The 21,428-nt window shown below is 40.9% G+C and overlaps 1 protein-coding gene across 2 annotated transcripts in view; it reads left to right on the forward strand.

Annotated features, from left to right (window-relative positions):
* Slc24a3 (solute carrier family 24 member 3) overlaps positions 1–21,428 on the forward strand; it is a 490,244-nt gene that overhangs the window by 68,261 nt on the left and 400,555 nt on the right. Inside the window, exons 2-3 of one of the 2 annotated variants that reach the window (XM_040746432.1) lie at positions 1,609–1,673; positions 1,794–1,857. In XM_040746432.1, the coding sequence (XP_040602366.1) occupies positions 1,609–1,673; positions 1,794–1,857 (129 nt within the window). Of the gene's footprint in view, positions 1–1,608; positions 1,674–1,728; positions 1,858–21,428 lie in introns of both variants that reach the window. The other variant, XM_040746431.1, reaches the window with a different exon arrangement.

Consider the following 21,428-nt stretch of genomic DNA (forward strand, 5'->3'; position numbering starts at 1 on the left):
TTATTTTTAAATATATTTGATCATATTCTTGCCCTTCCCCAAGGCCTTCCAGATCCTCTTCCCCTCCCTAACCACCCAATTTTAAGCTCTTTCTCAAAAACCTAATACAACCATTTTTTTAAAACTACAGATATTCTAGTCATTTTGGAGATAATGATCTCAATTTCTTTCTTTTGTGCCAGGCTGCTAGGAAGAACTACCATGTCATATCACTTTCATCTCCAAGTTGCCTCATGGCCTCCATCTCCAATAACTCCCTCATGGCTTCCATCTCCAATAATCCCTCATGGCCTCCATCTCCAATAACCCTTCATGGCAAGCTCAAGCTCTCATTCTCTGTTTGTCTTGTTGGATTTGTCCATGATGTTCAAGACTGTTATTTTTTCTTCCTTTGATTTGTTCTTCCTTATTTTCATTCTACCTTTCCACTTTCTTTCCCTTCTTCTTGTGATTCTCTGTTGAATTCTTTTAACTGCCTGCTCTCTGGAGAAATGTTAGGTTCTCAAAGGTTTTCTTTCTCTGTTACTTCTCGTTAGTCATCACTAATATATGTATGCATGGAGACTCCTTCCTGTCATGAAACCTACAGAGACCCCATCTGGATTATATCCCAAGGCCTTCCAAGGGATCTCTTTTGTATTAGCTCTCCTGCCTGAGGTATCATTGCCAAGAAGCTATATGATTTCTTCCTGATAATCTTATCTGTAGAAACTTCAGACTCAGCATCCACTAAGCCAGATGGAGAGCCTTTTCCCTCATGTGCCCCTTTCTCTCCGTTCTTTGTATTGACTCTTTCATCTCCATAGTCATCCCACCCAGAGATCTAGGTCTTATTTCTCTTCCATCTGTTGTTTTTTGGAATCTTATGCTGCATCCCTTGCAGGTCACTGCTTTTGGAATGGTGAAATGGTACCTTAGTTTGGGTAACCCACAAGGAGCAGATTCTGAGCATATGTTCAACTACGGTTGGTTTAAGTGAGAGATGATTTAAGCAAATATGCTGGAGGTGTAGACATTGATAGGCTAAAGCAGCTCACACTGACTTAGTAGAGTCCATTGTTTCCATCTCTTCCCAGATTGGTTCTTTATGGTGTCACGTTCATAGTTTGAATTTAGTTCTTGTGAGAGTATTGGTGACATGGAAATCATACAATGGCTACAAGTCTAGATGCCTCCCTCACTATTATTGGTTGTTAAACATTCCTTAGCATCCTTGAATGTAGGGGATTGAAAAACAGAGGATATAGCCATCAACCAAATATACTTTATCAAAAGATTTGTCTTGTAGACAATACTACTTTATTCACACTGTGGGAAATGCTAGAATCCAGTATAGGATGCATACTTCACTGTCATCCTTCTCAAACAATGAAGTGTTCATACATGAGTTCCTTCCTGTCATTGGACAGAAGACTGCTTTTGTGGAGCCTATTAGGAGTCAACAGTCAGAGAAAGCCCTCAAATAGATTCAAGATGTCTTAAAGGCATCTATGAAGGACAGAGTAAAACCATAGCTGATTAAAGCACAGGCCAGCATGGATAAAGACTGACATTACATTCGGTTGTTAGTGATACATGGTGATTCTATTTTTTTTTTTTACTCTACAGAACTTGACCTCATGGATCTCATTGGGGAAGACAGAAAATGGATGGTGGGTAGGAAGCTGATGCAGGTGAATGATACACTGACTTCTGTACATGGTGATTCTATTTTTTTTTACTCTACAGAACTTGACCTCATGGATCTCATTGGGGAAGACAGAAAATGGATGGTGGGTAGGAAGCTGATGCAGGTTAATGATACACTGACTTCTGAAGATGCAGGACTCCGGAGCAGCAAGAACTGCACTGAGCCAGGTAATAGTGGTGTCATTGTCCTGGCAATGGCTGCCACTTCAGTGACTGGGGCTGAGGGTAAGCTGGGTGACCTGTCTCTTCTTTAAATGCTAATCTGGAGAGATTTTAAAGATGTTTAGGGCATATGTCCCAGAAACTCATGTTTGATTCTCTCAAAGGTCTCAAAGCTCAACAATAAGAGGATCATGTATCTAAAGATGGGAATAGACCATTTTTATTGTGCTTCCAAAGGCCTTAGTTCTTTTGATATGGAAAGTGTTTCAAGAAGTCATGTATCCACTCCTTTTTTGAAAGATGAATAGAAGGATCTTTTTCTACTATACCAAGCATCATAATAATCACTTTCAATTATAAATAGAAATAATGAAGACCAGATACTTTTATGTCTGCCCCCAAATACTATATAACCTGTAGTTCTCAGATTGGAGGGGTCATGGTTACTGTGGGCTGTTATTAAAAGCTCACAAGGAATATTGCCAAAGATCAGTGAAACATGTGGAAGCAACATTATGAATGAAAATACTTATGAAGGTTTTGAGTGCCCTTGCTGAGTGGTAGTCATGTATGACCTGAAAAGCACAGACATATCAAGGACTAGCCTATACAGGAGAGAGAAAGTGCAGGCTCTATTCCAAGGGCTCAGTTGGTGATTTTTGTCTGGTAGTCAGACAATTTTCAATGTATTTCTTCATTTAGCCAGCAAATGGTAAGTGAGAAAAAGAAAGACAGGAATCACAGTATTTTTTTTGGTGTTTACGAGACAGGGTTCAGGAATCACGGTATTAAAAATCTCATTTTTACCTCTGTGGTAGGAAGAGTGGAGTGAAATGTGACAGGATGATGAAGACCCTTTGTTGAATTTGTTTATATGCAGGGTTGGTGGAGATGGAGGGATTCTTTTTCCTGCTTGTATGGCTTTGTTTGTGGGGAGAAGGTAGGCAGTCCTGCTGTGAGTGACATCACTCACGCTATCAGGGTTGTCTTCTTCACAGAGATAGAGGTAGAAACTCCAGGTACATTGAGAGCCATTTCAAGGAAGAAATGACTCAGCTTCAATGTCCAGGTTGATTACAAAAATTCACAAACTTAGTGTCGACTGGAGTTGTTAAAGGAAGAGTCCAGAGAAGAAGAAATGAAAGGTTTTTGGAAGAAGAAAGGAGGCAGTGAAAGAGAGGTCAGGCATGCTGTACAGGGAAGACTATGATGTGTGTGTATGTCCGTGTCATAATTAAACCCACTATTAGGTACAATTAATAAATGCTCAGAAAACATGACAAATAATGGTTGCAAATGAATATGGTACTATAATTGACTTTACTCATATGTAGACTAAAGGGATTCACTTTGGGACCATGACTCTGAACTAAACTATAGCGAAATTTTTCATGCCTGAAGCAGAGAGCCCTGTTCACATTCTAGTATGTTGGAGCCTGCATTCTTCAATTCCCTCCTACCCCAAACTATGGGGACCACTTCATTTCCTGAATAGTGTTGTTGTGAAATATCTTTAACTGCACCCTGTATGACAATATTCAGTGACAATTTAAATCAAATGAATAAAGCTAGAGAGATGGTTCAGTGATAAAGAGTACTGGCTGTTTGTCCAGAATTTTTATTCCTAGCACTCACATGTCCGCAAACTCACTTCTGGGAATCCAATACTTTCTTATGGTTTTTTTATGCACCAGGCATATCTATGATACATAAACATACATGTACACTAAACACCCATACACATAAAATTCGTTAAAATTAAATCAAGTGAACTAAAAAAAATAAAACATGCAGATGCTCTAAATGTTAAGTTGTGTTAGCCATGTGTCAGGTATCCAAATGCTACATGTGACTGGCAGCTGCTGTGACAGGGCGGCACAGGTCCTAGAACATGTTTATTAGCATAGGGGGCATTATTGGACTGACTGATCTAAAACTCCCAGTGGTCTTTGAACACATTTTCTCTCTTACTGACTCACTTGCAGAATCAAGAGTGTATGTGTGTCTCTGTGATTTCCATTTCCAACCTTCCAATCTAGATCTTGAAGTCACCTCTAGGTTTAAAGTCTAGCTTGAAACCTATGTGCTGTGGGCAATGTAACCAGGTTATCTTAGCCTATCAGCTTCTCAGAAACTGTGGCAACCATCCTGATCTTTCACAAGTGATACATGGTACTGACTTCATAGGGCATGTACAGTTTAGGACCACTTATATGATAGTATTGTAAGAGTTGACTTGTAAACTCCCCATGTCTGCTGGAAGGTGTCTATCTCCCTATTTCAGATGAATCATGATGCAAGATTCCTAGAGTCACAATTCAATAGCTACTCGTCCACAAGAGAAGGTCAGTCTCGGTCTGTCAACTGCTCACACTCTCTAGAGGTCCAGAGCTGAGCAGCCTGTCAGCTAGACTGTGAGAATCAAGTACCATTATCTGTCAGACAAGCTTTGAAGATCTTGTGCTGATAATGAGCACTGTCATCTCCGCTGACTTCCATGACTAATAGTTATATGATCAAAGCATGCTTGACTTGCATGGCATAGCTGCCTCAGGGCCCTCCTAAGATAAACAGATATTTTAGGAGACAAAAATTAAAGGCCAAATCACAGGTCCTACTTTAATAGTGACATCAACCCCCATTCTATGGGGATATTCTTAAGTCCCCTAGTGGATATATGAAATCATAGAGAACACTGAGGATATATATATCCTCATATGTGCATACCTATAATAACCCTTAATTTAATAGAGATGAATAGTAACAACTGCTGATAAATTATATCAATGTACTATAATAGAAGTCATGAATTGCTTATGTCTGGAATTTTGCATTTAATATTTTTGGACCACAGTTGACTACAGGCAACAAAAGTAAATGAAATTGTGGGTAATGGTGGGGAGCTGCTGTGTTATCTCTACCTCCTACTCGTTGAGTGGGAGGACTTAGCTTGAGTGAGCTGTGGCGGGTCCATTCACCAATCATTGTTTGGTTTTCTTTAAGAGGCTCTGAATACAATGAATGTCATTTTGCTGGATGAATGCAGTGGAGTCTGCTCTCAGAAGTCTTCATTTAGAGGCTAGGGAGGGATCCTGTGGTTTCTGGACTCTTTCCCTTCTTATTTGTGATGCCAACAGTGGCTCTGCATTGACAGAGACTATGGACTGGGGTTCCCTCTGTGCTTGGAGAAGTGATTGTTTGTATTGGAACTTCAGCGTGCTGGGTGCCAGTTGAGCTGTAGCCATGTGAGTCGTGGTGTCAAGGTCATGGGCAGGAGTTAATGTAACATTTGTCCTGAAGCACAGTCTGTTACTACTTATGTTGTTACAGTTTTCAATTCCAAGACTGTGTCTTTGGAAACTCTAGTTTTAGATGCTGTTAGAGAAAGCCTATAGATTCAGTCTCTAGTGGTACAATTAGGGCATTTATTTCCTCCTGTTGTCATGGAACTGGTTTGCTTTTCAGAGTTCCATTTCTTCAAATATGAAATAGAACTTCAAATTTCATCCCTTCCATTACACAAACCCACTAATTCAAAGAAATTTCCAGAATAGAGACTGACAAAACTTCTACTCCAAGTCAGCCTCCTGCTTCTCCTAATAACTTCCTTGCATCTGCATAATTACACATTATTTCAACCTTCTTCTCCCTTTCCTTTCTACTCCCCCTCACCTCTCCCTCTCCTCCTCTTCTCTCTCTGCCTCTCTTTTCTTTTACCTGAAGGTCAACAGCCTAGAGCACCCCATTTGCAGGCTAGGAGAAGCATGGTGCAGGAACTCTTATGAAATAATAATGGTCTGTGTGCCTGGTCTGTCAGTATTGGGGTGTCTTACTCTTTGTATGATACTTGCTGCTTTAAGAATATATTATTTTAGGCATTTTTATTTTTATAAAAATGGCATATTTCATCTCCCCTGGTTTTAGTAGAAACCTATCATTTTTTCCCTCCACAACTGAGTGAAAAGACTGACCTCCAGGCTCCAATTTTTAGTGCAATTGTTCCAGCTCTCTGTGAGCTTTTGAGGCTGTTTTCTTAGCCTGACACTGCCGATTTCATCTGAAGCCTGGAAACATATTGTTTTTTTGGCAGATAACACTTGAAATTGTTTATTCAGATGACCTATTAAGAGAAATTTCACTTTGAATAAATTTGATTCACAGAAAATTAAGTTAGCTAAATGTAATATTGAGGGTGGTGGACAACTGCAGCAGAAATGCATTCTTTATAATACTTCTGTGTACACTTGGCAGAAGTTTATTTCTATACTTTGCAGCTTGTCTCCAGAAACCTCTGTCATCCCCCTATTTTCTGTTCTTTTACATTTTAAGGAAATGAGTTTCTTCTTATGGTACCTCCCTGAAATAAACTATGGAAGGAGCAAAATAGCTAAAGTTATAGGCTTTGGAGTGAGGCCCTTTGGTAGAGAGGTTCAGCTCATTGTTCACTTTGTCCCTTAACTCACTTGGGTCTAAGGTCTGTGGAGGTAAGAAAGACACCTGGACTGTGTTGCAAGACCAAGGTGAGGTTTTTGGGGGAGAATTGTTGTAAGAGAATGCGTCAAGAGGATCTATTAGATGGAGTGTTTATGGAATGACCAGAAACCACATAACTAAGGAAGTAAGTGGTAATTAAAATAACAGAGGGACACTAGAAATAGTTGTGAAGGAAACAGGATGAAGTAGGTTGAAGTGGTAAATATGGTGGAAGATAAACAAGAACTTAGATATAAATGGACAAAATGCACACAAGGTTCTGGCTGTGAACATCATGCCAAGATCCCACTGTTAGGGATTTGAACAATAACACCAGAGCTGACTAGTTTAATGCAGGGCTGGATATGACCAATCTATAAAGATTCTAAGTTTTACATGAAAGATCAAGATCCAGATGGGGAAACAACCTACCCAAGGGGGTGGGACATAGAAAAAGCAAGGTGGGACTCCTTCGCCATACACAAAATCAAAGTGTACAGATGTGCATACACAGCCTGGGACTCACATTCAGTAGGAACATAAAGCAGATTTAAATGTACACTTAGATTTTTCTAGCAGCTCCTTTACGAAAGTATGGTTGAACAAGTAGAATTTTAAAAATAATATGTTGACTCTATTTCTATCAAATTCATGAAGAACAGTAGGAATAACCAATTGCAGCTACCTTCATGCATGCTGTCATTAGTTGCTGACTTTGAATTCAGGAAAAAATGAAGTTTAAAGACCTAAAATCCTTATGTCATTACTCAAGGTCACACAACTTCTACTAACTTGTCTTTGCAGTTGCATTTTTCTTCTCTCTGGTATAGGTGTATGTTGTATGAGTGTGTATGCATGTATGGGGTTTGCCCATACCCACATACATACCGTAGAGGTCAAAGAAGGACACTGAGTGTCCTGCCCTATCACCCTCAACTATGTTCCCTTGAGACAGTGTCTCTTGCTGAAACTGAAGCTTGCCATTTTTACCATTTTTACCAGGCTAGCTGGCTAGAGAACTCTCTAGGCTCCTCCCATCTCTACCCCCAATGCTGGGTTTCCAGGTACACAGGGCAATACCTAGCTTTTACATTGGTGCTAGGGATTCAAACTCAGGTCCCAGTGCTATGCAGCAAGCTCATGTACCCACTGAGCCATCACCTCAGCACTGTAGATGCAGCTTTCTTAATGATGCAAAATAACAGCTGTTTACAGCCTTATATGGAACAAATTAGAAGCTAATGTGATCTGCTTTTTAATTTGTGTTGATCTGCTTTTTAATTTGTGTCAAACTTATCTGCTGAAGTAGTTATATTAAGTAAAAGCTGCTATAACAACAGATATGGGGCTTTCTATCAGAAAATTTCATTCTCAAGCAGAATTCTGGTCCATGGTTGGCCTTATTGTAAGAAGTGGTCCATGAACTTCGGATACTATTGCCTAGGGGTTTTTGTATCCCAAAATCTGCTTCCAAACCCTGAGTTTCTTGACATTGAGGGTTCAAACAGAAATTGGATGTAGCAGGATTGGTTACTTCTGCTCAAATTCCACTGGCTAAAATTCAGACACATGATATCTTCTACATACAAGGGAGGCTAGTGCATGTATGTTGGAAGAATGTAGAAAAAAGAGAGAGAGAAAGCATGTTTCGTCAATATTTAGCTAGATCTGACTCCACTAATTTCTTCCAAAGGTAGAAAAACAAACAAACAAACAAAAGCTTTCTTTATGTTTTTTATTACAATGGTATGGTGGCTAGTTTTATGTTAATATGACACATGTTAGTTATTGGAGAGGAGGGAGCCTCAGTTGAGAAAATGCTTCCCCTCCATACGATATGGCTGAAGATGAGTCAGTAGGGCACCTTTTAAATTAGTGATTAATGTGGGAGGGCCCAGCCCATTGTGGGTGGTGGTACACCTTAGCTGATGGTCCTGGGTTCTGTAGACAGTAGGCCAAGCAAGCCGGGGAGCAAGCCAGTAAGCAGCTTCCCTTCATGGCCTCTGCATCAGCTCCTGCCTCCAGGTTCCAGTTCTTTTTGAGTTCCTGTCCTGACTTCCTTCAGATGGACCATGGTATAGCAACATAAGCCAAATAAACCCTTTCTTCCCCAACTTGCTTTTGGTCATATTGTTTCATGATAGCAATAGTACTAGGATAAAATGCAATGTATACCACTATAGAAAACTCATAATTAAAATGATATCTTTCAAGTTTAACTTCAGTCCTTGGCTTCACCTGATCAAGGTGGCATTGTTGATTCTCTCTTTACTCGGGGAAGATTATCAATGAGGTAGAAATTCTCCCAGATGAAAATTATATATTTTTTCACTGGAAGAGTGTTTATTGGTTTTGTATAGATGAGATCATTAATGATATGGAAAGAATCTGAGTCCTGGAGAAAATCCTAAATTTAAATCCATCATTTTCAGCCTCTTTGATGTTACATGAGGTTTCCAAATTCTCCAAGCTCCATTGCCTTCTTTTTTTATAGGTGGTACAGTAACTAATGGCATGAGATTTGTAGAATCCTTGGGTCCTCAGTGGTCATTGTGTGCATGGAATGAGTTGCATCTCCCACTACCCTCTTTACAGAAATGGAAGACAGACTTGACAGCAACCATTTGCAGTCACTATATGGTTCTTCAGGCACATTAGAACATGGCCAGATATTTGGATTATTCAAAGGATAGCTAGTATTCATACTAGTTCAGCAACAAGGCACCATTCTCCCAGGTCAAGCAGTGAGAAGACAGCAGATAGAGGAATTACTCAATGGACTTCTGACTTCAGAAGGCCAAATAGGCCAGGTTGTAGAGAAACAAGATGAAAGGGAGTGGGAGACTTTCTACTTCATAGTCATCACAGTTTAAAAAACATGGGCTCTGCCAGGAAAGGGGCAGCCACCCCATATTTCTTTTAACTTTGACATCCCTTTAAGATCTTCAAGACATTTTATTGAGACCTTTCTCTTTCTTTAAATAAACTATTCTCTAACATAATCTGGTAAGTGGTGTGTCTGGAATTCTTCTAAAAGGCAGGCACAGGATGATAAAACGTCCTTTGATGTAAGGATTTGGGGACTATTTGTAAAGCACGTTTGGCTTTTCAGAGTATTTCATGTTCATTAGCTTACTGGAACAGTTTGGCCCTTGGAACAAATCCACCCAGCTCAGACCTCCAGCTTAGGAATGGCTGTCCTACAATGCCCAGTTGATAAGTAAATAATTGCAAGTCCAGAGTCACAATAGTGAAGAGAATTGGAGGGATTACTACTTCTAGTCTCTTTCAAATCCCTTCCCTTAAAGTCAGTCTCAACAAATGAGTGCCTTTGGATAAAATGGCCCTGACAACTATATTTTATGAATAAAGTTTTATTAGAAAACAGTCACACATACTCATTTATGTGTGGCCAATGACTATTCTTGTCTATTAAGGCTTAATTGAGCAGTTGTAGACAATAGAGTATGCAAAGCCAAAATTAGTTATTCTCTGGCCCTTCATAGAAATATTTATCACTGTTCCCTTTGCTGGACCCTGACACCAAAGCCTCATGTAGCCTGAAAAGGAGATTAAACCAAGAATGACTTTTTAAACTTCCTCTATGTATCTGACCCTGTCCATCCTTGTTCCACATATAATTCCCAGTATTAGAAGGATTGCAAGCTACATATTTTTCCTTTCCTGCCCCCTCTATCCAACATATAATATAAACTCTTCTGTTCTTCAATATTCCTCTGTTATTATATTGGGAATATGTTTGTACCTCTTGACTGGACCAGTGTTGCCTATTACAGTAGTGGTTATGTCTCCCTCCTGGCTAAGGATCAAATGCTAGTTCATGTCTCTTGCCCTCTGGGTCTTTCTTCTTTCTCCTCTGTCATTTCCGTAGCAGCAATATATCCAGGGTAACTGGGGTACTCATTTGAATCTCTCACTCAGAAGTTATCTTTTGGCACAGATTACCTCATTGTTCAGATAAAGCCAAGCTGCGGTTTGAATGGTTAAAGGAGCCTTGCTGGAATTTGCCACTAAAGGTACAAGGATGAGGACAGAGTAGCCACAGTGATAGTCTAATGCCTCTAGCTTTGTTGGTGTGTACAACCAGCTTTTAAGTCATACCTTCAAATATGGATTGGCAAAGAGCTCCAATTTGGCCTCATCCAAGTGTTCTCAGGTGTCTCAGAACCATGAGAAGTCTAGGCCCCAGGGCTTACAGAAGTGGTCATTTCTTGGCTGGATTTGAGGCCTGTTAGATCAGAACTTCTTGGAAGAAGATGTAGACATCTGGGTTTTCACATGTTTTCTGGGGCTTGTTGGGTGCACTCAGGTATGAAATCCCCCTTGTTCTAGCTCGTGGAAGTCACTTGAGGAGATGTGAAGTTTATGCCTCTCCCTAAGCTTAGAAGTTTGGATGGCTTAGGTAAGGGACTAGGGATAGGACCTCAGGGTGTAGGCAGCTATCCCTACCACACTTGGAATCAGAATGTGATGCTCTGAGCCTGAGGATGAGACCTAGCTTCTTCTCTCAGAGCTTCTCTGCAGTTTCTCCAGGATCCCAAATGTGGTTTCCCCTGCCTGCCTGAGGGACACAAAGAAAGTAGAGCTGAGTTAAGCACCATGTGAGTTCAGATGTGGAGACTTCCCTCATTGGGCTTCTTGTTGCCAATAGGCTGATGGTCTCCTTTACCATCTACTTAGGGGCCAGGCCCTAGCTAAACTGAGAATAGTACTCACATTGCACTTTAGATAACCCATTAAAATATGAATATGTCTAGTTTGTTGTATGGCTGCTTGTGAGCCTTCTGATATGAGCCCATTCATTTCTATGATAGAAAAATAAAATCTCCAAATTAAATATTAACAGCCCTTTTTAGGAACACAGAACAAAAATGATTGTATGCTAGCCTAGTGTCTTATCTGTCTGTATCAAGACCCAGAGTTCATCCTGGGTTCCTGGTCCTGCCAGCAGTAAGACTATCAGATACTACACGCCTTTGGGATTAGAGACAAGGAATTGAGACAGGAAACATGCTGGGCTACAGACCACCTAACTGTAGCAGACTGGCTGGAGGAAGCAAAGGTTTGGGAGACAAAGAGCAGGCTGAATTTGTCAGTGATTTTGTGATTCTTTTGTCTTGGGGTCATGAGAAAACCTGAAGATAAGGGATGTTCAATTTTTTTTGTTTGTTTTTTGAAACAGCATCTCTGTGTAACAGCCCTGGCTGTCCTAGAACTCACTTTGTAGACCACGTTGGCCTTGAACTCATAGAGATCTGCCTGCCTTTGCCGACTGAGTGCTGGGATTAAAGGTGTGTGCCACCACACTGGCAGGATGCTTGTTTTATAACTCCTTGGTACAGTTAGGGATGTAGGTCTGATTCCTACAAACCCAGGTAGGAATCCTGACTTTAACACACATAGCTATTTAACATCTTAGGGACTCCAATCTTTCCTCTGTGCAGCAGTCGGTTCACAGCAGTGAGTTTATAAAGAGCACCAAATACTTTACACCCAGCACATGCTCAGCATTGAATGGATGCCCATTTCCTGGGCACATGCTGTGAAGATTCTAAGTGACCTCACAAACAAGGACTCAGTGAGTGACACATAGAAAACTGTGATTACTATTCATGCTATTGATTCTTTTCTCTGACTTGGGGAACATGAGAAGAGTAAAGTGAATTTGACAGGTATTAATATAAAAATCTATGAATAAAATAGAAACAGCTTTAACTACCCAAGTGTTTGTGTAGGGCACAAGAATAGCCTATGGGTATAAAAATAAGCTGCTAAATGTGTCTTTTATAGAGAAACAGAAATTCCACATGTGACAAAACCTGTGGATTTGCCCTAGGCAAAGCCAGAGAGCGACCACTGTTGATGGGGATTTGGAGCATTAGATGGAGTCTGCTAAGTTATGTGTATAGAATGAATCCCAGTGGATGATGAAGAGTCAAAAAGCCGTGAACAGGTGCAAATGATGTCGGACTTTTTCTGTGGAGGACTCTGCTTCCTGTTGTCTTAGCTCCTTTGCCTGCTGTAACACAATACTGTAGACTGTTAGGCTCTAAGGAAATTGAATTTGCTGCCCACATTTCTGGAATCTAGGAAGTAAAAAGAAGAGGTGCTCACACTTTTGGGGCATGGCAAGTGCATGCTTCCTTTTTTGCAGATGGCACCTTCTCACTCTAATGTCCTGTGTTAAGGGCTGAGTTCTTGTCTAAACTTTGTTTTAAGATTTTTTTTATTTCATTTTGGTGTAAGTATTTTGTCAGGTCTGTCTGGGCATCAAGTACATGTGTGGTGCCTATTGAGGTCAAAAGAAGGGGTTGGACTTCCTGAAATGAGTTATGAGTGGTTGTGAGCTACCACATGGGTCCTAAGAGTTGACCCATGTCCTCTGCAAGAGCAACAAGTACTCTTAACCACTACACTATCTCCCCAGATGGTGAAGCCCTACTAGTGGTAACTGCTAAAGAAGCATGGTGCATTGAGTACCTTCCTTCCCTGTATCAGTTGCTCGGTCCCTTATAGTGTTTACTGTCATAGCCTCCTAAATAAACACACTCAGATCCTTGTCTTGGCATCTGCTTGCTTGTCTTGGCATCTACTTCTAGGGGAGCCTAAAGCTGAGGCACTGGGTAGATACTGTAGTGTTTATGTGCTATCTTTATATGGGGTCATTTATAAATCATAAGTTATCTAAAAAAACCTTGTAAGGGACTGAAAAAAGGAACATAAATAAATGCCACCTAAGGGAGTTTTACAGAGACAGAATTTGTTGGAAATTTAAGATATTTCTCCATTCAAAGATCCTAATACAATGCTCAAATTAGTGCAAGGGCCTGGTTGTCTTACCTGGCTTAGCATCTGTGTCTCAATGAAGGCGACTGTAGAATTATTTCTTCTCTCTGATGCTATGACTGCTGATTATAATAAGGAATCTGCCCAGCTCCAGAATGATGCTACATAAGCCTCCTGACTCCAGCAGCTTCCATAGAGGAAACATATGACAGTGGATCACATCACTACCTCTAGCCCCTTAGCTTCCCCTCATAATTACTATAACTGATTGTTTTCATTATGCTGGAGATATACAGGACGAGCAACAAGCCCTTAAGAAACACAGAGACATCTCGCGCACCCCAACCCTTTCCTAGTTCAGTCCACAATTCTACTTTGGAGAGACATGAGAGGGGGAATTATGGGTAACTGTTCTTTGCTACGTTTCTTTCCCTGATGAAATCTTCAGATACCACAAAAGTGTAAGTATCTGAGAAAAAAAAACTGACCAAAGTTTACAAGACTTTTCCCAGAGTGAAACTCAGCCAGTTCATTAACATTTACTCAGAGAGTTCATCGTTGTATATATGCTATCCACATGTATTGATATATGTTTACATGTATGTACATATAACCAAGAATGTATCTACTATGATCTAAAATATGGATGGATTTCAAAACCCATGTGCTAAGAATGCTTGTGTCAAAGAGCATGCTTCTACACAAAGTTCTAGAACAAGCATGAATTATTTTATGGTGATAGAAAGAAGATGTGTGGTTGTGGGAAGGGTGGATGGGCTGGGAGTGTCCTAAGAAACTATATGAGAGAATGTCCCTGGGATCATGGTGCATCTTTATTTTCATAGTAGTTGGTGCACAGGTATATAGTTATCACCAATTCACTGATGGTAGAATATAGACTTGTTGACTTTGTTCTGTGAGTAAATGTAGCCCCTAAAGAAGAGAAATACTAAACTTTTGTTAATGATACATTTATTATCCTATGAATGGAAGGGAGTATAGCTTTAGCTTGTCTGACATCTGGTCTCAGTATGTAGCCCAAGTTGGCCTTAAATTCCTGATTCTCCAATCTTCACCTCCCAAGTTCAGGGATTACATGAGGGAATGCATTAATTTCTGTAAATTGCTTTGAAATACACCAAAATATGACAGATTAATGAATGGATGCTGGCCTGGCTACATGGAAAAAACTGATACAGCAAAATACAAATTTCAGCACTTCATTGGTGGGTCTATGGTATAGGTGGTTACTCTAACATTCTTCCTGTTTTCCAGGAGGTTTGCAAATGTTCACAATGGAATGTCTGAGAAAACAAAATTAAAGACAGAAGTCTTAAAACTGAAAGGGGATATTGGGGATGCAAATTTTTATATAAATAACCTGTAGAGTTGTGGCATTTTCACACAACAGTTGTAGACTTCTAGTGATGACCATTGAGAGATTGTGTTCCCCTGGGAACTGCTAAGCTAAGCCTGTAAAGAGAAGCCTTTCCGCCAGCCTGGTTCCAGAGCCGCATCAGTCCCAAATAAACACACAGGAGGCTATATTAATTATGAAGCTGTTGGCCTTGCTTGTTTCTTACTGGCTATCTCTGACTTAAGTATTTATCCTATAATTGTTAATCTAAGTATTTCTCTTACCGGAGAACTTTCCGAGCTTCTTATCCCTATGGCAGTTACATCTTGACTCCCTGTGTTTCTCCTACCCAGAGTCCTCCTCGACTCCTAGTCCCACCTATCTTACTTCCCTATTGGCCAACAGTGCTTTATTGACATATACACAGGACTTCCCCATCATAAGCCAGCAGGCTCAGGCCTGGATATCTTAAAAAACTATCCTTTTCTATCTAGAAAGATAAAATAATTCTGCAAAGGGGCTAGTGTCCTATCTGAAACCAGAGTCAAGGGACACAGTCTACTGACCAATGGAGAGGGGCAGCTGTGTGGCTACTTCTGATTCAGCTATAAATAATTCAATGTGATATGTCAGCCTTGGATTTCAGGTTAAAATGGAACAGACAATGAAAAAACATAGAAGGTCAGTAGCTTCTATGTCCGTGAAACGCAGGTCACCTCTTTTGGGGTGCTCTGACTGAGGTGACATTCAAAAAGATAGGCATGCATGTGAGTGCTCAGAATAGAGGAAGTGGTATGTCACATGAATGCTTATGTCTCTCCTAAATTCACATGCTGAAATCTGAGCCCCCAAGGAATTAGAAGCCAGAAAAGGGATTAAAGTCCTTATAAAAGAGAATCCATAGGCACAGCAGACACACCCTGGAGTTTTTCCACCAAGAAGGGAGGGAGACCAGCTTTCAACAGTCATGCCTCGATGGGAAAGTGCACACAGGTTCTGGTTGTTGGAAGCTGGCAAGTGTGTTCCCAAGAGCTAAGGGCGAGTAGTACATTAGCAACCGTTGACTAATCTGTTTCTTCTGTCTCCCCACATTCCTTAATATCCTGGGAAGTGCATCCTAACCCCAGAAATTTTGTTGTGTTCTATCCCCATCCTCTGAATATGCCCATTTGTGTTTGTCTCCCTAAGGACAAGTAAGTCTGCAGACTTGGTCCTCTAGATCTCCCAGCCTCGTAATGTGTTTGCACAGTCACTAATAGAGGCACATAATTAGCCATAGGTTCAGATCTGTGAAAGGTGAAAGGGAGGGAACTTTCATTAAAATCAGAAAATATCCCCATCTTCTATCTTTTACTACTTCTCCCCCTGTGTGAGACATCTGGGGACCCAGGAGGAAGCTCCAAACTTGTCGCATTGCAAAAATGGAAGTTATAAGAGAATCCTACTTCAGACTCTTCTACTAGGAAGCAGAGGATTAACTGTCAATGGAGCAAATCTTTTGTTTTGCAATCCAGGAAAGTAAGCAAGTCATGTCTAGAAGTGTTGTTGGGACCTGAGCCTGGGACTTACATAAACTCAGAGGAAAGACTCCTTGAGGACTGAATAGATGTTAGGGACATGGTACTGCTGGAAATATCCTGCCCACTCCATCCATGGCCCTTGGAGAGTATGAGATTTTAGGGGCACACATAGGCTTTTCTGGCTCCAGAGTTCAAAGCAAATGGATGTGTATCTTCAGGCAACACTTTAATCTCTCACCAAGCTTTGCCTTGTGTGAAATGAAATTTGTGTTTTATACTAAATCATTTTTCAAAGAGATTGGTTGTTTAAAGTGAGGAACCCTGTTTTTTTGTTCAGCTCTTCTGTGGTTACTCTTTTCTAGAGATTCTCAAAGGTGGAGCACATATATGTTAGCAATGTTCTTTAGCCAAAGTTTGGCACAGTGAAGGGAGTCCCCAGGCTGGAAGGAGATGTATGAATTCCTCAGAGGAATTAGAATATAGTTTTTAGGGAGATTGTACCTCATAGAACTTTCAGACATGCCCACCAATGATGAGGCTTGGCCTGCTGGCTATCTCTGTGAACGTAGATGGCCATTGTGACTTGTGTCTGATAGGTTAAATGTAGCAGAAACTGTGTACCTTCCACATCTGAGTTCCTGCAGGCAGGGCAGCCTCCATCCGGCTCTCCCTTGGGATGAGTTGATCTTGGAAGCTGGCCACCACACTGGGAAAAAGCCAAGGAGTCAGGGAAAGCCACATGCAGGCTCTCCAGTCAGCAGTCCCATGTGGCTCAACAACTAAACATGTGAGTATAGACCCTTCCTGGATGATCCAGCCACAGCCCCTGTCTGATAGCAGCTCCATAGGGGACCCAGAAGAAGAATTATGCACAAGAGCCCAGGTACTTCCAGAACCAGGAACGAGAAAAATGAGACAGACTGTGGTTCTTCGGTGCTGCCAACTTGGGTTGGTTTGTTCTGTAGCCACAATGTATACATCTACCATCCCACTGTTGAGGAACATCCATGGCCAGCAAAGGATCTCCATTGCCCATCACTGTCCTTTGGTTGTTCAAGTCTTGTTTCCCCAGAAGTCATGTTCATGGGAAAGGGATAGGAGGGACATATCTCTTTCCTATGATTCCCAATCTCTAGATTTCTGACACTGTTTGTGACATAGAGGCAGACATGAGGTTTCCACCTTACTGATCATTAGATTGATTGTTTGACTGTTGAGTTGCTGTTTTTCTCTCTATACACAGGATCACTATGATGATGGCAGCTATGACACACAGTTCTATACTTACCATACTCTGAACTCTGGACTCCATTGGCCAAATTTTGCTTTTGTATTTTTTAATTATATGTGTATGTTGGTGGGGACTTATGCACACTTATGTATACCAGAAGAGGGTGTCAGAGACCCTGGAGCCGTGGTTACAAGTGGTTGTAAGAGAACCAATGTGGGTGTTGGAAACTGAACTCAGGTCCTCTGTAAAAAAATAGTATGCACTCTTAACCACTAAGCCATATCTACAACCCTGCTAACTTGAATTCTGGGGTGCCTAGCAGAGGCTTTGCTGTCCCTTCCAATTTGTCAGCTCTTTTCCTATATGAATCTTTGTGGGGACCTTTATACTCTTTTTCTCCCTGACACCATTTTGTGTTCAGTTCAGAAATGGCCAACTCTACTGGATCCTGGGGATTAATGGGAAAAAATCTGCAAAGGCAAGAAGCTACCATTAAGGGGTTAATGAGCAGCTACCAGGTAGGGCAGAAGTGACACACCTTTGTGACTATTTGATCACCTTGCCATACATTAGAGTCATAAGCTATTAACACTCACAACTTAAAAAGTTCCTGTGGTCCAGGTAATGCTGGAGTTGCCTTTGTATCATCATTCTGAGGTGTTGTACCTTCATGTCCTTGGATACCTTTAGTGACAGGAAGTTCACTCTTTACCTCCTTTTATTACTAGTCACCTGGGGTTATTAATATTGTCCTCCTTTTGAAAAGCAAAGTTAGTTGCCTTTATGTTGTTCTGAGTTTGTACAATACATCTTAAGCCTTTCTCACTTGTATATCGTTGAAGGCAGATATCAATTTCTTCCATTTTCAGGTTTCCCTCTCATTGGTCTTTCAGCAAGCTCTTACTATGACATGATTTGGAGAGCCTCCATCTCCCCACTCACCTTTGGTCGTCAGCACCATCCTTTCTGGTCACCTTTGGTCCTCAACACCATCTTCCCTGCTCACCTTTGGTCCTCAACATCATCCTTCCTGGTCACCTTCTTTTACAAATATTGAAATGTTCATCCTCTCCTCAGCTCACAAACATCAGTTTACTGCTGTGTTTGAACATGTGAGGAAATGGAAACTGATGGAATCCATGATCAGTTCATAGCTGCAGTTGTTTCTGATGCACGCTTAGCATTCCTATGGTAGTATTTAAGCCCATAGGTCCTGTCCAAGGAGGAGACAAGGAAACCAGGCACTTCTTGAGTATCCCCTTGAAGTCAAGGCTGGGCTAAATGCCCTGCCTACAGAATCTTCTGGTACCATGCTTATGAGTCATACATTCCTGAGCACCTAGGGAGAGCTGAGTGGGGCTGGATTTATAGCCCAGCCACGCCTAAGTGCTGCTTCCTAAAGCCTCACCCCTCACTAAGCCAGGCCAGGGAAAGTCTTGTAAGGATGCATCATTTCTCCAAGGTCTGACCATTTCCCAGTAGGTGATAAGCCCCGGTCCAGGGCTGCTTTGCTTACTATCACATTATCAGGATATAGATTTTTACCAGTCATTTGGAAAGAAACATTTGCTCAATGAAGAGCTGCATGAATGAATCTGTGAAATTTCCATGTGGCAGTCTTTCATTTTTAGTTGAAGCAAAACAGCAACGGCAAAAACCTACTGAAATAACCAAACTTCTAGGTATTTACCCTCAGAGTTAATACATTTGGACATTTAATATAACCTTGGGACTGGAAGAGTTTCTGACTTTAGATTATTTGGGGGATATATATTTTGTATATACAAAATGAAGTATCTTATGGTTTAAACCCACTGCTAAAGATGTAATTCACTCATGTTCACATGCAGGTTTCGAACGTGCTTGAAGATAATTTCATATGATATTTTAAAATTGTTTGTACATGAAGCAAAGTCATGTACACTGAGCCATCAGAGGTCAGGTGTGGAATTTCCCTTTGTAGTTTTACATTGATTGTTATGCAGAAAGTTCCAGGTTTTGGATTTATAGTTTATTCTCTGTATTTAATCTTTTCTACTACAGGAAATAAAACCTGTCAGTTCAAATTTTTATCCTTTATATTTAATTATCCAGATCTTTGACCTTCATAAGCATCCACCCTTCTATTTTGAAAGTCTCTGTGTTGTATTTGGTGTCTTTAACTTCATGTATATGTATGCATAGGTAACACGTGGCTTTGGTATCATTTTCAAATTAATGTAAATGTCATGTTGCTTTATTAGCATCAACATTCTGAGTCTCCTCTCATGGTTGAGCAGAGCTCTAAGTATAGACTCTGGCTCACTTTCCTGCTGTGTTTCTTATTTACACAGTGTCCAATAATCAATATGGGGGCTCTTGTCTGTTTTCAGCTGTGAGCATTAACATTATCACCATCATCCCAAGCTTTCAAGTGAGAAAATTTAGACCCAACAGGTAGATGATCTAAGGTGAGACAGTTAAATGATTGTGCAGCCAGAGTCAGTCCATTCCTTCACCTCAGGCTGCTGGCCTCTCTCATTGTTAACAAGATTTCCCTTCAAGGAATGCTACAAGTAACAGAGGAATCCCTACATCAGCTGAAGCTAGAGAAGGGAGATGACCACTTTAAGAGTTGAGTGTAAATATGTTGTTGAAAAGATTACTCCTGTGTGTTTTCATGGTGTGAATTCCCTTCTGTATTGTCACCACCAGATGTGGACAACATTGTCACTAAGTCTCTAACCTAGTGGATACTGAGCATAATACCTACTCCCGTCTCCTGTACACAGGACAAGGATTACATTTATCAGAAGCCTGGGGTACTTCATAGAATACACAGGGGGCTCTGTGAGAGTGCATCTCCAAACTCCATCAAGATGGGACCTTGCTGTCTTGAGTTAACATACTTTTTGTTTCTCATTTAAACTGAATACAGGTGTCTCACTGAGCAAAGTTTTAAAACCAGTTACCACCAAAATGGCCTGATCATGTCTTCCCTCATTTCTCTTTGAAATTCAGCACTTAAAATTAGCCAAGGCTTACAAATTTCTCAGAAGATGTTCCTGTAACATGAAAAGTGTGTTTTACTTTCTCAAGGCATGCGATAGTGCAATGTTCTTCAAGCCACCTGGCTCTCTTCCTTTCCATTGAGAGATCCGGGGCCAGTTTGTGTTTCCAAGTACATGATATTAAGTTAGGTATATGGTTCAGGCTTGCCATCCCACCTACTCTAGAGGAAGGAGGGTCATGAGTTCAAGGCCACCTTGGTCTCAAAAATGAAATTTCTCACATATGCTTATTCATTTACTAGGAAGTATTCTTGGGGTCCCTTCTATAGTCACCCTGCCAAGCCCTGTCTAATTCCTATTTCTAACTTGGTAGGGCTTTTCATAAAGAAATTCACTTGGATTGTGTGAGCTCTGACCCTCCACATTGGGGACCTGCTTCCTTCTCATGAGGTTGTCACAAGGAGGATGCTGGAACCCATGAACCTGTTGCATCATGCATGAATATCGATTGTTAGCCACTGTTAGGATAGTCCTTTCGCTAATGACCTGAAGGAAGAGTGAATGTCCTGTCATTACCTGGACTGAACTGAGTGTTCCACCAAGAGAGTAATGGTGATTTAATCTTCCCATTCTTCTGGAATTTGACTTCTTTGGGGTCTTCAAGAACGTTGCGGCAAGGACTTGAGGTGTTAGTCCCCACCCACCAGATGTCACAGGATTTTTGTGACATGGTAGACAGAAATCCATTCATTCCATAAGGCCCTTCATCCCATGTCCTTCCACTGTTCTCTGTCAAAAGGAGAGAGCAGGGTTCTGAGCCAATCCGTTCCTGTGCTTTCTTCTGGTCTTGAAAGAAAATGAAAATGAAAATGAAAATGCCTCAAGTTAAAGCTAATGATAAAGCATTTTACAAGGAAAGGGATGTGTGAAAAAACACTCATCAACAAAACATTAAGGAGGTGTTTGGGGGGAAGATGGACTGTGGAAGAGGGAAGTGATTGGAGTTTATTTGGGGGCATGCTCACTACCTGGCTGCTCGAATAATCCATATCTTTCAAAACTGAACTAGGGTATTTTGACCCCATCTGGGTTTTGAGGTCCGTTTTTTTCCCTTTATTTTCATAAGCAAAGTGATAGTTGTGCTGCTAAATTTACCTCTCCTAGTTGACTGTCTCTGATTGTTTTGTTCACATATGATA

This window comes from Mesocricetus auratus, unplaced genomic scaffold (assembly GCF_017639785.1).
Source record: "Mesocricetus auratus isolate SY011 unplaced genomic scaffold, BCM_Maur_2.0 Super-Scaffold_100004, whole genome shotgun sequence".
In the NCBI taxonomy this organism is placed as follows: Eukaryota; Metazoa; Chordata; class Mammalia; order Rodentia; family Cricetidae; genus Mesocricetus; species Mesocricetus auratus.